Source organism: Podarcis cretensis (genome assembly GCF_951804945.1).
Source record: "Podarcis cretensis genome assembly, chromosome: 2".
NCBI classification, from domain to species: domain Eukaryota; kingdom Metazoa; phylum Chordata; class Lepidosauria; order Squamata; family Lacertidae; genus Podarcis; species Podarcis cretensis.
The window spans coordinates 76,660,490-76,678,008 of record NC_137171.1 but is presented as its reverse complement, the minus strand read 5'-3'; the positions used below and the strand labels follow the sequence as shown (position 1 = coordinate 76,678,008).

Genomic DNA, 17,519 nt, shown 5'->3' with positions numbered 1-17,519 from the left:
TTACCAAGGTTCATGGTTCTTACATTCCAGGTTCCTAAGCAATATTTTTCTTTACAGCATTGGACTTTCCTTTCATTTCCAGGCATATAAACTTATGAATACACAGTGGAAGTGAGGAACAGGTTTAAGGATTTAGATTTGGTGGACAAAGTGCCTGAAGAACTATGGATGGAGGCTCGTAACATTATACAGGAGGCAGCAACTAAAACCAACCCAATGAAAAGGAAATGCCAGAAAGCAAAGTGGCTGTCCAACGAAGGGAGAGAAGGCAAGCAAGATGCGAGGGAGATACTGAAAGATACAGGAAATTGAATGCAGATTTCCAAAAAAGAGCAAGGAGAGACAAGAAGGCCTTCTTAAATGAGCAATGCAAAGAAATAGAGGGAAACAACAGAATGGGAAGAACCAGAGATCTGTTCAAGAAAATTGGAGATATGAAAGGAACATTTCGTTCAAAGATTGCCATAATAAAGGACAAAAGTGGTAAGGACCTAACAGAAGCAGAAGACATCAAGAAGAGGTGGCAAGAATACACAGAGGAATTATACCAGAAAGAAACGGATGTCTCATATACCCCAGATAGTATGGTTGCTGACCTTGAGCCAGAAATCCTGGAGAGTGAAGTCAAATGGGCCTTAGAAAGCATTGCTAATAACAAGGCCAGTGGAAGTGATGATATTCCAGCTGAGCTATTTAAAATTTTAAAATATGATGTTGTTAAGGTGCTACACTCAAAATGCCAGCAAATTTGGAAAACTCAGCAGTGGCCAGAGGATTGGAGAAGATTAGTCTACATCCCAATCCCAAAGAAGGGCAGTGCCAAAGAATCCTCCAACTACCCCACAATTGCACTCATTTCACACACTAGCAAGGTTATGCTTAAAATTCTACAATGAAGCTTAAGCAGTAAGTGGACTGAGAATTCCCAAAAGTGCAAGCTGGATTTCGAAGGGGCAGAGGAACCAGAGACCAAATTGCAAACATGCGCTGGATTATGGAGAAAGCTAGAGAGTTCCAGAAACACATCTTCTTCTCTTTCATTGACTACGGAAATGCATTTCACTGCATTGACCACAGCAAACTATGGCAAGTTCTTAAAGAAATGGGAGTGCCTGATCACCTCATCTGTCTCCTGAGAAATCTCTATGTGGGAAAGGAAGCTATGGATATGGAACAACTGATTGATTAAAAATTGGGAAAGGAGTACGACAAGGCTATATATTGTCTCCCTGCTTATTTAATTTATATACAGAATTCATCATGCGAAAGGCTGGACTGGATGAATCCCAAGCCGGAATTAAGATTGCCGGAAGAAATATCAACAACCTCAGATATGCAGATGACATAGATTGCCGGAAGAAATATCAACAACCTCAGATATGCAGATGACACAACCTTGATGGCAGAAAGTGAGGAGGAATTAAAGAACCTTTTAATGAGGGTGAAAGAGGAGAGCGCAAAATATGGTCTGAAGCTCAACATCAAAAAAACAAACATCACGGCCACTGGTCCCATCACCTCCTGGCAAATAGAAGGGGAAGAAATGGAGGCAGTGAGAGATTTTACTTTCTTGGGCTCCATGATCACTGCCGATGACAGCAGTCATGAAATTAAAAGACGCCTGGTTCTTGGGAGAAAAGCAATGACAAACCTAGACAGCATCTTAAAAAGCAGAGCCATCACCTTGCCAACAAAAGTCCGTATAGTTAAAGCCATGGTTTTCCCAGTAGTGATATATGGAAGTGAGAGCTGGACCATAAAGAAGGCTGATCGCCGAAGAAATGATGCTTTTGAATTATGGTGCTGGAGGAGACTCTTGAGAGTCCCATGGACTGCAAGAAGATCAAACCTATCCATTCTTAAGGAAATAAGCCCTGAGTGCTCACTGGAAGGACAGATCGTGAAGCTGAGGCTCCAATACTTTGGCCACCTCATGAGAAGAGAAGACTCCCTGGAAAAGACCCTGATGTTGGGAAAGATTGAAGGCACAAGGAGAAGGGGACAACAGAGGATGAGATGGTTGGACAGTGTTCTCGAAGCGACTAACATGAGTCTGACCAAACTGCGGGAGGCAGTGGAAGACAGGAGTGCCTGGCGTGCTCTGGTCCATGGGGTCATGAAGAGTCGGACATGACTAATCGACTAAACAACAACAACAACGACAAGACACATGGGATAAGTATTTTAGGTTAATGGGCTAAAAAAGGCCACAACTTTATTGGTTACAGAATGTGACTGGTGCTGGCTTAGGCACTGGGTCCGAACAGACTATACTTGACTCCTGTCCACCCTGCAGGGAGTCACACAAGGGTTAACAACCTGTAGGGGGAGCTTGTTGATGGAAATCAACTGGAAGCTTTCCCCTAGAGTCACCAGAGGGTTGTTCCATGGCCCTAGCCACTACCTGGGCATCGGACAGGAACCACGACCACCAGATTCCTTTAACAGAATACCCTTTAAGGGATGGGTAGGTGATGGCCACAACCTCCCCTCCTGCTGTTCTTGAGTATTTTTGCTAGGAGATGTCCTTGACCTGTGTACCATGCCTCTTGCTTGCCTAGATGGAAAGATGTGGTTGGAACGTTGCCTTCGAGGGAATGTGGCCCGTGGCCTGCAAAAGGTTCTCCTCCCCTGCTATACACATTTACCTGGGAGTATGTCACATGAGCTCAACAGGGATTACTTGTGAGTAGACATGTATACAATTGCACTGTGACTGATGCAATCATGATGCGGTTGGTCACATGCTGCCTAGTGCTTCGTTTACTTCCTTGTCAGTCTGCTGGGTGAATGTTCTACAGGTGGTGGGCAGATCTTCATTTAATGTGGACATTTGGACACACTTGTTAATTTGAGTGCTATTGTTGTCTGGGATAGGAGACTGACTTAGCCCACATAGGATCCAGGATCCAAGGATCAAATTTCCTGTGCAGTCAAACCTCGGTTGTCGAACGTAATCCGTTCTGGAAGACCATTCGACTTCCAAAATGTTTGACAACCAAGGCGCAGCTTCCGATTGGTTGCAAGAGATTCTTGTACTCAAGTGGAAGCCGTGTCGGACGTTCGGGTTGCCAAAAAAATGGAAAACCGGAGCATTTACTTCCGGGTTTTTGGCGTTTAGGAGCTGAAATGGTAAAAAATCGAGCCGTTTGAGAACTGTGGTTTGACTGTATACTGCACAAATTTTCTTTATGGAATTATTATTATTTTAAAAACCATTATTATATTCTGTGATTTATATTCTGCAAATTTTTATAGAACTGGACTTTCTTAAAACCATAGGAAAGGGGGAAGTCACTCATATATTTTTGGTAATGCAGACATATTGGGTAGAACACAGATTTTCCATTCACTTGCTTGACAAGATTGGCGACATCGGCATGATGGGGGATGTTCTGTTTCAAGAATATTGTTCTGATTCAGTGGGTAAATATTGGGTAGAACACAGATTTTCCATTCACTTGCTTGACAAGATTGGTGACATTGGCAGGATGGGGGATGTTCTGTTTCAAGAATATTGTTCTGATTCAGTGGGTAAATATTAGGCTTCATCAGTCCACAAAGTCCCTCAGACGTTAGTCGTTCATTAACTCTTTTGTATAAAAGACTTCACTTCTGTGGATTTGTCACATCCAAAATGGACAGGCATTTTTTTGTCGCTTGGCTGTTTTTTTCTTCACTACAAGTATTTGTGGAACCTGCGGCACCTGAGGTAATTGTCCCTTTTTCTGAATTAGAGATGTCTCATTTGTCTTTAGAATATTGGGGAAATGTACATAAATTTGCAATATCCATATTTTTTAAAGAACTTAATTTCATGTGGGGTTTGGGGTGATGGCACGTATTGGGAAGTCCTTATTCTTGGGTAGCAGATTTCCATGACTACTTTCCCTGACCTTAAAATATTCACATCAGTAGACTACTCATGAATTAGATCCCCCTCCCCCTCTTTTTATCATGTTACCGAATGCAGTTCGGAAACATGAAAAAAGAGGGGGTTGGGAATCTAATTCATGTATGATTTTAACCCTAATTTAGTTAATATTGCTATTAAACTGGTTGTGTTAAATACTGATGGGAGTATATAAACTACTAATTTAATTTATAATAACTCCGTGTTAAGAGTATCTGCTATGCATGCCAGGGGTTCCAGGTTTTCTAGAGCCTGCCAATCAGTGTAGGACAACAGTGAGCTAGGTGGACTTCTGACCTGACCAGTGGCATAGTAGAGGGGGCAATTTTTTAGGGCAGGAGCATGAACATCATCTGCCAGAGTGGAAGCCTAATGAATGCACTCTCTCCTTGCTCTGACAACTAAATGAGCTGATGAAATCTTGCCATACAATAATACATTTGGTGTGGAAGAAGTTTGTCAGAATTCAGAGAATCTTTTCCTCTTCTTCTCCAGAATGCCATCGAAATCTACAGCCTGCATGTGGACTGCAAAGTTACCTCACGATATGCCCACACAGTAATCACCAGCAGAGTTGTCAACAGAGCAAATGAATCCAAGGAGGCTCTTTTTGAAGTGGAGTTACCCAAGTCAGCTTTCATCACAAACTTTAGCATGTAAGGCTTTGTAAGCTCATGTCTGGGGCCTCTTAAAAGTTAGAAAGATTGCTCCAGCCCAGCTATTCTGTGAATGGAAGGGCTTCTTCCAGCTGAGGAAGTGAGTTGCAACCAATAAGCTGTTCCAGTGCCATCAACAGAACGTCCCAATGAGTGGAAGGGGGGGGCAATTTTCACCTTTTAATATATAAAAGCAGAGTCTTACTGAAACTGAATTCACCTTCCCCCAACATCACCTCCCACATGGTTCTGAAGGGTCCCCCCAACTCCAGAGCAGTTTTTTGGGAGGAATAGATGGGCTGCAGAAGAGGACAGGGGCATAAGAGGACATTACCTCTTTCTAATGACTTTAACTGTTCAAAACACTGTTTTTTAAGGACAATAGATGGAGAAACATATCCTGGAATAATCAAGGAGAAGAAATCTGCACAAGATCAGTATGATGCTGCGGTTTCACAAGGACAGAGTGCTGGACTGGTCAAGTAAGCAACTCCCCCCGCTGCCACCATTGCAGTCATGGGTAAAGCCATAGAGAGGATAGAAGTGTATAGGAATATTTGGAAAGTGGCTTACACCAACTGCTTTACTAGACATTGCCACTACTTCTTAGCACCGCTGACATCATTCCCCAAAGCTGAAGCGGGTCAAGTAAATGCACACTAGACCAAACATGTTGATCAAATAATCACACAACAATACCAAAGGGAAAGACGAAAAGAAATAGTCACCAAACCTGATGTTGTGAGCAAAATTGTCCCTAAATGCAGGCCAACTGTGATCATTCAGCAAAACATTATGGACAAGATGGGTTGGAGCCAAAGTTCTGCTGATATACTAGGTCTCTTCTGCCTCTGTCTCTCTTGCCTTGCACCTGCTCAGAAACCTCTCCTAAATGTCAGGTGCCCTCAGTGTAAGCTGTGGCTTGGGACAGCAGCAATGAAAGGCTGGATTGTGAAAATAAAGTGAAGGGACCTTGCGAGAACAGGGCTCCATTTCCCACTGCAGTTTACTGTGTAGCAGCTGTACTGTTTACAACGGTCTCCTCACATCCCAGAAAGGGCTTTCAGGGGCTTCAGAGCAAAGGAGGTGAAAGATCCCATCATGCAAGTGGCATTATGCTCACACAGTTGCAGATCCAACCCAATATTCTTAGAACCTAAGTCTCAATTCACTCTATCTCCATTTTACAGTCCCAGCACTATGCCCAAATTATAATATTCTAGACAGTGTAGATTTGACTAGATTATAATCGATCTAAAAGAGCTGTTGGTGGCTTTCATGAAGTAGACCCGCTAAGGGTTACAGACACCATATCAAACCCTCACTTGTATTGCATAGTGATGTCACTGAAGTTCAAATATTTCAAATATGAACTTTACAAATGATAATGTTCAGCTGCATCGTGAATTGACTGTTGTTTCCCTGAGAAGTTTTCCCCCAGCAAGGATCCTTGGAGACTGTCATTTCTGAGAGGCTCTTATTATTCCAAAAAGACACAAGGTGTTCTAGAAATGTCATGTCCCAAGTTTTTGGAAGTTCAGCAGTGTCTTATCCACAGGGTGACCAGGGACAGGTAGCATGCAGAGCTCTTAACATCCCTATTCAGGTGCTCTAGAAAAGTCAATTTCCATGGATCCCTGGTGCTTTGGATCCTGCTGTTTCAGCACTCCGTGGAGGAATGAAAGACACCACTGGTGCCATTTTCCTCTACAAGATAAACTACACCTGTCAGAATTCCCTCTTATACACAACTATTAAAAGTATAAGAGCCCTGCCTTCAGCATCTCCACTCCCATATCAGTACAAGTATACTACACTACTTCGAAATCCAGTACCACGTGAGTTGACTTCTACTCATGTAGTGGGACTTCTCATTCTTCTTCAGGAAAAGATTTGTGGGAAACAAACAGCATCTGCAGGGGAAGGAGATAAAGGAAACATCTCGTGGCACGCGGAAGTCCATTCTGCTAGTGGATGTCCACAACTTAATATCACTCAAGAGTTCATTTCCCAGACAAACTTGAGCATGAGCTGCCAAATTCTTGCATAAAGCCTAAATTCCTCATTTCCCTTCAGATCAACTGGAAGAAAACTAGAACAGTTTCGTGTTTCAGTCAATGTTGCAGCAGCTGCCAAAGTTAACTTTGAACTCACATACGAGGAACTTCTAAAGCGAAAGCTGGGAAAGTACGAACTGCTGATCAAGGTCAAGCCCAAACAACTTGTTAAACACTTTCAGGTAAATTCTTGGAAGAGGCTCTTACTATAAATGACACCAATTGCTGGCCCCATGTTGTAGCTGAAGGTTATGACTCTGAAGAATCTTTTTATTTTCTTCAGATTGACACCCACATATTTGAACCACAAGGTATAAGTGCATTGGAAACTGAGAGCACTTTCATCACCAATGAACTGAACAATGCTCTAACAAAGGTGCAGAATGAGACAAAGGTATGCATTATAGGGACTACAAGACTTAGCATGCTTTTTTAAAAAAAGAAAAATCACCGGCCCTCCTATTCTTGTTTGACTGATTGTTTGCTTTTGTGGCTCTTATTTAGGCCCACATTTCATTTAAACCAACCATAGATCAACAAAGAAAAACCCCTGGACTGGATGACACACTGCTCGATGGAGATTTTCTCATACGTTATGATGTTAAAAGGAGTGAGACTGCAGGTGATATACAGGTAAAAAAATACTGAGAATTCAGAGTAATAGGCATCACTTAGCTAAATTCAGGGGGGGGGGGCATAGGAAAAGGCCTATTTACAAATTGTATAATCTTAGTTTCAGGCAGCAACCCCTAAACTTTTGTTTGAAAAAGAACCAGAACTGAATTGTACCATAATCTTCTTCCTGAGATTTAGATATTCCAGTCAGTTTTCCAGGTTCTTTAGTAAGAAAGAGAACAGCAACTTCCTTTAGACAAACAGTTGTTGGCTTCTCATTTTCCTAGTCTTCATGTAATCTAAGGACATCCCTACAGTAATTTCACCACAGAAAACTAACTGCAAAGGCAAAGGGTCTCTAATCTCAGTTTAAAAGACAAATATTGTATCTCTAGGAACACAAACCCTGTTGACATAGCACTAAAGTGGATGTGTTTATCTAAAAGGCTGGTTTAAGCTGAAATTCTATGCTCACTTACCTGGGAGAAAGCCCTGTTGAACTCAATGGGACTTACTTTTCAGTAGACCTATGTAGGTTTCCCCTGCTAATTGCTTTGTCTTCAATTCATCTGCTAAAAAATTCCTGAAAGTCAAGATCGAAGTTTGGGACAAGAGAGAACTCCAGCAGAGATTTAACATGGCAAAACATGCAGTAAAGCAAAGTGTAAAAATATAGGATGTAAATCCTTAAAACGTGCCCTTTTCCGCGAATTCCGAAATGTCCTTTAAAATGTCCTTTTTTTCCACTTCCCTTGGCATAGAAAAAGACCACATTTGGTAAATTATAAAAATGGTTGACAGTGGTACCTCGGGTTACAGACGCTTCAGGTTACATACGCTTCAGGTTACAGACTCCGCAAACCCAGAAATAGTACCTCGGGTTAAGAACTTTGCTTCAGGATGAGAAAAGAAATTGTGCGGCAGCGGCGCAGCAGAAGTGGGAGGCCCCATTAGCTAAAGTGGTACCTCAGGTTGAGAACAGTTTCAGGTTAAGAATGAACCTCCAGAACGAATTAAGTTCTTAACCCAAGGTACCACTGTACTTACAAACTCTCCTTGGGTCAGATAAATGTGCCTTACTATAAAGCATTCAGAAAAGACGCAGAGGCAGCAAAATGTAGCTTGGTTACAAAATGGTAAAAGTTCCTAAACCAGGCATAGGCAAACTTAGCCCTCCAAATGTTTTGGAACTACATTTCCCATCATCCCGGACCACTGGTCCTGTTAGCTGGGGATCATGGGAGTTGTAGGCCAAAAACATCTGGAGGGCTAAGTTTGCCTATGCCTGTCCTGAACTATTGGTATAGGAAAATGTTTGTTTCAGACTCCATACTTGTCTCAAACAAAAGAGGCTGCAGCTCAAAGCTCCTCACACACCCATGTTCACATGTAGACAGACGGAACAAAAGCTTGGTTACGTATTTCCTTCCAATGTGAGGGGGTTACATAGGCTAAACCTGCAAGGTTACTCTATGACCTTAACCCCTTCTTGCATTGATTAGATTCAAGCATGCTGGTTATATGAGGCTGGATTAGCCTACATTTAAAGGGTTGGTTGTACTGCTCATACAGTGGGTTTTTGTGCGCATGATATAGTTGAATTGACATGTGGTCATAAGAAAGCAAGAGCATAAGAAAAACCTGGTGGAGAAAGCCAATGGCCCCTGTAGCCTAGCTTTCTGTTTCTCACAGTGGCTGAACAGTTGCCTATGGGAAACCAGTAAGCAGGATCTGAGCACAAGAACACTCTTTCCTCCTGTGGTTTCTGGCATTCAGAAGCTGTGGAGGCAGAAAATAGCCATTGTGGCCATCAGTAGCCTTATCCTCTATGAATTTGTCTAATCCTCTTTTAAAAGCATCCAAGGTGGTGGCCATCATGGCTACCGGTGTGAGCAAGTTCCATAGTTTGAGTTATTTTATACACTGCTGTGTTGTGATATGAATGTGTAATACCTTAATACCACTTATTTTGTTTTCAGATTGTTAATGGATATTTTGTGCATTATTTTGCACCCAGTCAAATGTCAGCATTTCCCAAAAACGTGGTCTTTGTCATAGACACGAGTGGATCTATGGGGGGGAAGAAAATGCAGCAGGTAATGTTTTTCTAAATAGAAAATGTTCTAGTGTTTGTGCCATGCTATGCCAACGGTATGTTAATTACCAGTGACAATAGCAGTATCTCTTTGACAGTCACAATGAATCTTTATTGAGTCTGCTATCCCACAGCAGGACCAAACTGCTCCTCTCTTTGAGATTTGAGAGCTGAGGCACATAAGAACAAGTGTTTTAGCTCCTTAGAGCCTTGCTCATTTACAGTAGTTTGGACTTAGTCCCTGTCCTATTTTTCAAGCCCACTGCCTCCTTGGCTGTTTATGCAAGATAGCCTTTAAAGTAAGGAAAGCAGTATTGTAGGACTGCCAATTCCCAGGGTCCACACATTCCGTTGTTCTCTCACTGGTACAATAGGTTTTGCTGGCTTTTGTAGCACCTCAAGCATCTCCCAGGAAAAGCTAGGCCACATTCTGGAAATCAGTTGGGTCTGTGTGTGCATAAAGCACTGGAGATGCAACACCCCTATTGCTACAACCCTAGAATTGCCTTTCTGGGAGGAATCTCAAGGGGCAAGAGAGGTACAGCAGTACATGATGTGTAATGACACATTGCCAAACCTTCTCTTGACTGAATTTACTTTAGAAGACCAGCTGCAGAGCATGTAAATTCTACTACAGTCTGAAACCAGCCACACATTGCTTTATTACTTTTTATAGACAAAAGAGGCAATGAAAAAGATTTTGGAAGACCTTAATCCTGAAGATTACTTTAGTTTAGTTCTCTTTAGTGGAACTGTGAGGTTATGGACTTCATCTTTGTTGCAAGCTACAGAGGAGAACGTGGAACGGGCTAAACGACATGTTGAGACCATTTCTCCTGGAGGAAGTAAGTTTGTCAACTGAACAGACTTGTCAAGTTTTTCAGCAGAGTTTTAATCAGAAATGCTCACTGCATTATCCACCCTAGCGCCTAGTTTCTAGAGCATTTTTCTAAGGCCTGGGTTAAAGCTCTGCCAGACCTTGGCAAACTGGAACACACATAAAACATTGGCTGGGTGAAAATAAAGCCTTTATTTATTTATTTATTTATTTATTTAAGAGCAACATTAAGATTGAATGAAATTAATTTGCCTGTTTCTCTTAATTCAGTTGTGAAACTATTGACTGTACCCAGTGATTTCAGTAACTTTGCATTTATTTCTTTTGTGTTTGTCTTCTTTGTATGTTCAAAACTCATGGACTGGATTTCACAATATTGCAAATAAGAAATGAAATAACCATTAACTGGCTGCCTTTTCAAGACTGTCTAACTGTTGGGATGGCCCTGGCTGTCTCTCTCCCTCCATACCTTTGAAGCATCCTCACTAGATCTCTGAAGAACAATATAAATCTCTGGTCAAATCCACTGACCTGTTTTCTTTCCCATTACAGCAACAGATATTAATGGTGCTCTTCAGAAGGCTATACACTCACTGGACAAAGACACCACAGCTGAGCTATTGCCAGACCAAAGCATTTCCATGATAATTTTGCTGACAGACGGTCAACCTACTACTGGTGAGTTAGAAACAGCAAAGCCACACATTCTGCTATTATTTTCATTTATATTTTTTATTTTTAATGCATACTTATCAACAATTACTTTAATCAGACATTTTCTCTCTCTCTGTGTGACCCCCTTTCAAGCTTCTCTTTCTCTTCAACAATTGGCCGTTTCAAACCTTCCAGTAAAGTTTCTCCCAATATCTTTGGGTTTGGTTTTTACGAGCCTCTTAAACATTCAACATATCCATACAATTGACAAACAGATAATCAAATAAGCAAAAAAGTCTAAACAGAGGGAGGGGGATGCTAAACAGAGAGGAGTTGAAGAATCACACACAGACTGATCCTCAGCAGAACTTTCTTCAAGCAGTTACAGCCTAAGTGGGAACACAGAATATCCTCCAGACATCAGCTTGCTGTATAAGTCTACAAAATTTCCTCATGTTTTATAACTCTCTTTCACACCTTCATTTCCTTCGGACTCACTAGATTGTATGAGTGCCAGATGGGGAAAAAACAATATAGCGTTTATCTGGCTACAATATAGTACTTCTGCAGTTTCTCAATAAGAAATAGGATATCCTAAATACAAAACATTTTTCTTGGTACAGAAGAAATATGTATTATAGTTGAACACAAATATCCAATATTTGTTTCTAAGTTTTTTCTTTAATTGAAAAGTCAGTGGGTGTTTGTAAACTCATTAATATTTTTCATACTCCCAACATCTGCTTCTTTCTTGCAAAATGCAGCATATTTAATTATTTTGTCGGTGGCAGGGTGTGTTCACATTTTATACCCATATATGACAGGTGAAACAAACATTGATAAGATTCAAAGAAACATACGAGAAGCTAATGAGGGGAAGTACTTCCTCTACTGCCTTGGCTTTGGATTTGACGTCAGCTACACATTTTTGGAGAAGATGGCTTTAGAAAATGGGGGAGTGGCTCGCCGTATCTACGAGGACTCAGATGCAGCCTTGCAGCTCCAGGTAGGGGAGAAACAACAATCAAAACATATACATATGTTTTAAATGAAGAATCTCAAAACTGTCTTCAGGTAGGCCAAAATATTTCTCTATGGAAAGGAATTCAGTGTTGTGCTATAAGTTAAAAGGTAGGTAAAGGACCCCTGGATAGTTAAGTCCAGTCAGAGGCAACTATGGGGAGCAGCGCTCATCTCACTTTCAGGCCGAGGGACCAGCGTTTGTCCACAAACAGCTTTCCAGGTCATGTGGCCAGCATGACTAAACCGCTTCTGGCACAACAGAGCACCGTGACGGAAACCAGAGCACACGAAAACACTGTTTACCTTCCCACTGCAGCGGAACCTATTTATCTACTTGCACTGGCGTGCTTTCGAACTGCTGGGTTGGCAGGAGCTGGGACAGAGCAACGGGAGCTCACCCTGTTGCAGGGATTCGAACCGCCAACCTTCTGCTTGGCAAGCCCAAGAGGCTCAGTGGTTTAGACCATGGCGCCACTGTGTCCCTTGTTGTGCTATGGAAAACGTTCCGTCAACACGGAGCCTTCCCCTTTCTGCTTCCTATGCATGCTGTTCTTGGGGTTCTCCTGACCACCCCAGAGCCAATTTTGGAGGGTGTGGGGGCACATGGAGGAAGGAGAGTGGGGGAGAGTCTCATTGCATTAACAGAAATATTTGTGCAGGCTTCTGCCAATGGGATTTGTTCCTATGGTTACATTTTCTGTCTGTCTCATTCAAGGGCTTTTATCAAGAGGTAGCTACGCCTATCCTGAAAGAGATTGAAATGAAGTACCCAGACAATGCCGTACTGGAAATAACTCAGAATAATTTCAAGTTGCTCTTTGATGGCTCTGAAATTGTTGTAGCTGGAAAGCTCAGCAATGACGTTGATGATCTTCCTGTGGAAATTAAGGCTAAAGGAGTAAGTAAATTGCTTCTTTTGTATGAACAACTTTGGGCTGCGTAGTCATTTTTCTTTCCCCAACATTCTGTGGTACATTCTGCTTTGAAACTAAAACTCTGCTTTTCCTTTTATGATTTTTTAAAGTATTTGAAATTTAAGGGGGGAAATCCTTCATCCAAATATCCCAGGGAGGTTCACAATAGAAAAATACAAAATGAGAATACAAAATACATAATACATAATAAAACAGATATAAAAACAATTATTTATTTATTTATTTATTTATTTATACCCCGCCCATCTGGCTGGGCTTCCCCAACCACTCTGGGCAGCTTCCAAAAAAATATTAAAGTACTGTACTACATCAAACATTAAAAGCCTCCCTAAACAGGGTCGCCTTCAGATGTCTTCTAAAAGTCTGGTAGTTGTTGTTCTCTTTGGCATCTGGTGGGAGGGCATTCCACAGGGAGGGTGCCACTACCGAGAAGGCCCTCCGCCTGGTTCCCTGTAACTTGGCTTCTCGCAGTGAGGGAACCGCCAGAAGGCCCTCGGTGCTGGACCTCAGTGTCCGGGTAGAAAGATGGGGGTGGAGACGCTCCTTCAGATATACTGGACCGAGGCCGTTTAGGGCTTTAAAGGTCAGCACCAACACTTTGAATTGTGCTCGGAAACGTATTGGGAACCAATGAAGGTCTTTCAAGACCGGTGTTATATGGTCTCAGTGGCCGCTCCCAGTCACCAGTCTAGCTGCCGAATTCTGGATTAGTTGTAGTTTCTGGGTCAACTTCGAAGGTAGCCCCACATAGAGCGCATTGCTACCAAAACAAACCAATGACGCTCCCTCCCACAAACACATTTAAGAAGCCATAGAAGGTTAATCTGCCAAATGTATGTTGAAAAGAAACAGTTTTGCCTGGAGCCTAAATGTATGCAACCAGGGGCGTAGCAGGGAGGGGGCTGACAGGGTGCTCCAGGCACATTGGGGGTCGGGCTACTCCAGCCACCCTCCCTGAGCCAGCCCTGAACTGCTTTGCAAGACCACTCGGGGAGGGCAGCATGAGGGGGACATGGCAGCCATGCACCCTTGGATCTCAGCATCTCCAGCAAAAACATGAGCTCACAATTGTCTTGTTTTTATTGTTATATTCATAATTTGTTGTTTTCATGAATGCAGTAGATGCCTACTCTTCTCTCTTCCCTCCAATCTTAAAAGTTTGCATAAATAGGTTTTCCCCTCTAACATCAGTTTGTGCAGAAAACAGTATGTGTTGCTTATATTCAGACTGAGTGTTACTTTGAATAACTTGCACTCCCCGCTTGCTTTCCAGCATGCCAGTGAACTTACTCTTAAAGAAGAGGCAAATATAAGAGAAAAGGAGCAAGTATTTCAGCATCAGAAATACATCTTTGGAAATTTCATTGAGAGATTATGGGCCTACTTGACAATTCAGCAGCTGCTAGAAAAATCGTAAGCTAATAATAGTGTTGCAAGCTCTGAAGCATGTGAGATTCCAGGGGTTCTATGTGCTTATCTAGGGTTCATGTTCCCCTTGGAATGAGGCTGTGGTGTCTTTATGATACAGTCATACCTTGGTTGTCAAATGGAATCAGTTCCAGAAATCTGTTCGACTTCTGAAAATGTTCACCAACCAAAGTACAGCTTCCAGTTGGCTGCAGGAGCATCCTGAACTCAATTGAAAGCCACGTCAGATGTTCAGGTTCCAAAGAATGTCGCAAACCAGAACACTCACTTCTGGGCTTGCAGCGTTTGGGAGCCAAAACATTCGGCTACAGAAACGTTCAGGATCCAAGGTATGACTGTATATGGTTTATTTACACATACATACAAACACAGCCTCTGATGGAGGGGTTCACAGCATGAACTCCTCGAGAGGATCATTATTCTCCTATAGCCACAACCTTGGATCCCAACAGAAATCAGGCATGGCTCTCTCTCTCTCTGGCTACCCGGCCCACAGCTTTGCTTCCAGATTCTAACTCCCAGAACTTAACTCCCAACCATGGCCTTTATCTTTATAACTACCAGCAAGTTGGGGGGGGGCACCCATTTGCTGTCTGGCACATATCACCTTCTTTTGTTACCTTAACAGTACATGACCTCACCAGGAAGCTAGCCTGGCTATTCCAGGAATTTGAATCCTTGATTCATTTTTAACACTTGCTGGATCCAGGGATTAGAAGGGAATTGGCATACAGCCTACTCCCTCGCAACTCATAACACAATGTAAAGTGAATAATAGTTGCTTAGTGACTTGAGAAACACTTTCTTCTGCAAGATCTAGGCTGATGCTGACAATCCCTTGGCTTTCATTATTGTAGTCACATCCACACCATATATTTAAAATTGATATTTTATTGAATTTTTTTCAACTACGAAGCAATAAAGTGGTGCAAAAAGGGGAAAAAGAACAAAGAACATACAACTGTGTAAAGGAGGGGGGGAAACTATACGAATATATACAAAAATACTCTAACCCATACATTCTTTTATATATTTGATACTGTTATCCTAATACTAATGTAAATATATATTTAAAGCACATAAGATCCTCAACAGAATCCCAGGAATATAGTTTGTTATAGCTTCTGGGAATTGTGAGGAAAATTACATTCACAGAATTCTTTGGGAGAAGCCATCACTGTATAAATGTGGGTGTTGTTCTGTGTGTGGGTTCCCCCACCCAAACCCTTCAGAGCAGGTTAGAGGCTGGTGTAGGGGGCCCATGGGGGTAGGAGAAGGAGGGGAAGCCCTATTACACTTGTGGGTGTTGTTCTGTGTGTGCAGTTATCTAGTGGGATACAAGCCAGCATTCCTAACATAAAACCCAACGCGTATACGTAAGTCTCTGTATTTTGTTTCACTGGATCATGTGTAGAAAGCAGACAGTGCAGATTTTGCCTCTGTATCCTAGTGCTTCAGCTGATGGAGAACAGCGGGAAAACCTGGAAGCTCAAGTTTTGAACATCTCCTTGAAGTTTGGATTTGTTACACCTCTCACTTCCATGGTGGTCACCAAACCTGATGCTCAAGAGGTGGCAAACAAGCCTACAGAGGCAGGTAAATCAGAAAAATTGCTCCCATCTCAAACTGAAGTGATAAAAACAGTTTGCACATGCATTTATCTTTTGAATCTCCTTCAGGTTCAGTGCTAGAAGAATGAGTTGAGAGCTCTGGTTATGTGGGTGTGTTGAGATAGTGATAAAACAGTCAGATAGAAGTAGAACTATTGAGACAAGGATAATGATAAATGTAGCTTATAATTATGTGAAGAAAGGTGAAGTCACTGATGTGATAGCACTGGTATCTTACTGGTGCTGAATATACCTTTCATAGCATCATAGAACTGTAGAGTGGGAAGGGATACCAGAAAACACAACTAAAGAATCCCTGGCAGATGCCCATCTAACCTATGTTTAAAAACTTCCAATGAAGGAAAGTCAACCACTTTCGAAGGGAGTCCATTCCACTTCTGTCAGAAGTTCTTGCTGATGTTTATTTGGAATCTCCTTTATTGTCATTTGAATCCATTGGTTCATTGGTTTCTGGAGCTGCAGAAAACAAGCTTGCTGCATCTTCCACGTGACAGCCCTTCAGATAGTTGAAAATGGCTGTCAAATCACCTCTTAGTCTTCTCTTCTCCCGTCTTAACACCCAATAGCCTCAATCATTTCTCATAAGGCTTGGTGGCCAGACCCTTGATCATCTTGGTTACCCTCCTCTGCACATGTTCCAGCTTGCCAATATCCTTCTTAAACTGTGATGCCCAGAACTGGACACAGGACTCCAGGTGTGGTCTGACCAAGGCAGAATAAAGTGCTACTATTGCTTCCCTTGGTCTGACAATAGAAAATAGTGTGAAATGCTTAGAATGATATAATAGGCAGACTCTTTGGCATTATTCCTGAACTGGTTTGTGGTTTTCAGCAATAGAATTTGGTGAGTGATTGTCTGTTAAGCCATACTGAGACCCATTAAAATCCAATAACTTCAGTAATAAGTAACTTAAGTCTATTGATTTCTATGGATCTACAATGAGTATGAGGAATGTTGGTGACATATCTTTTCTGGTTTCCACTGAGCAATTTAGGTACCCCAAAACTGTGAAATTGTACTATTGTTGTGAAATAGTTTTCTCAAAAAGGTCAATCGAGAAAGGTGACAGATTAGCACACATTACTTCCCAATAGCACCCAAAGACTATGGCATAATTCAGTGGGCGCAAACACAGGATAAATAAAAATTGAGATGGAGCTTATAGTCCATTGAAGCTGTCTTTGTTTCTTTGACCAGATAATGAGAATGTAAACACTGCTGCAGATCGAACGTTTGGTATGTAATCTAATTCAACAATTAAAAACCAGTAACTTATTCCTAAGAATTTCTGTACTGTGAGAAAAATGATCTAACCATGAGACTCTCTCATAGGCATGATGAAATCTTCTAGAATCATAGGAGGTAGCGATCCTCTTGACAACTCCGGGAGTTATGGTATGAAATCTTCACAAATTTACTGCTACAGCTCCACAGTCTGTTTTCTGGAGTGTTGAGAATTGAGGCACTTATCGCTCTCCTGTACAGAAGTTGCAGAGTCACTAAGAATCCGCCAACAGCAATGCTGAAGTCGTATGGGGTTAGAGTGGCTCTGTTTCTCTCTGGAGATGCAGAGCCAGAAGCAGGGTTTCTCTTTGTGAGCCATTGGACACAGCCATGTGAAGTTGGAAACACAATGTGTGCCGTTGGAAAAAGGAGGGGAGGGAACTAGAAGA

At 42.0% G+C, this 17,519-nt stretch overlaps 1 protein-coding gene across 1 annotated transcript in view; it reads left to right on the top strand.

The window, feature by feature from the left end:
• The first annotated feature begins 3,622 nt into the window (after window positions 1-3,622).
• Window positions 3,623-17,519, top strand: part of LOC307210195 (inter-alpha-trypsin inhibitor heavy chain H3-like) — a 66,365-nt gene continuing 52,468 nt past the window's right edge. The window contains exons 1-15 of the mRNA XM_079965765.1: window positions 3,623-3,712; window positions 4,409-4,569; window positions 4,947-5,051; window positions 6,646-6,808; window positions 6,910-7,020; window positions 7,131-7,259; window positions 9,221-9,337; window positions 10,013-10,181; window positions 10,727-10,852; window positions 11,653-11,834; window positions 12,567-12,749; window positions 14,060-14,199; window positions 15,665-15,810; window positions 17,044-17,082; window positions 17,179-17,279. Coding sequence (XP_079821891.1) covers window positions 3,638-3,712; window positions 4,409-4,569; window positions 4,947-5,051; window positions 6,646-6,808; window positions 6,910-7,020; window positions 7,131-7,259; window positions 9,221-9,337; window positions 10,013-10,181; window positions 10,727-10,852; window positions 11,653-11,834; window positions 12,567-12,749; window positions 14,060-14,199; window positions 15,665-15,810; window positions 17,044-17,082; window positions 17,179-17,279 — 1,947 coding nt within the window. The 5' untranslated portion in view covers window positions 3,623-3,637. The remainder of the gene's footprint in view (window positions 3,713-4,408; window positions 4,570-4,946; window positions 5,052-6,645; window positions 6,809-6,909; window positions 7,021-7,130; window positions 7,260-9,220; window positions 9,338-10,012; window positions 10,182-10,726; window positions 10,853-11,652; window positions 11,835-12,566; window positions 12,750-14,059; window positions 14,200-15,664; window positions 15,811-17,043; window positions 17,083-17,178; window positions 17,280-17,519) is intronic.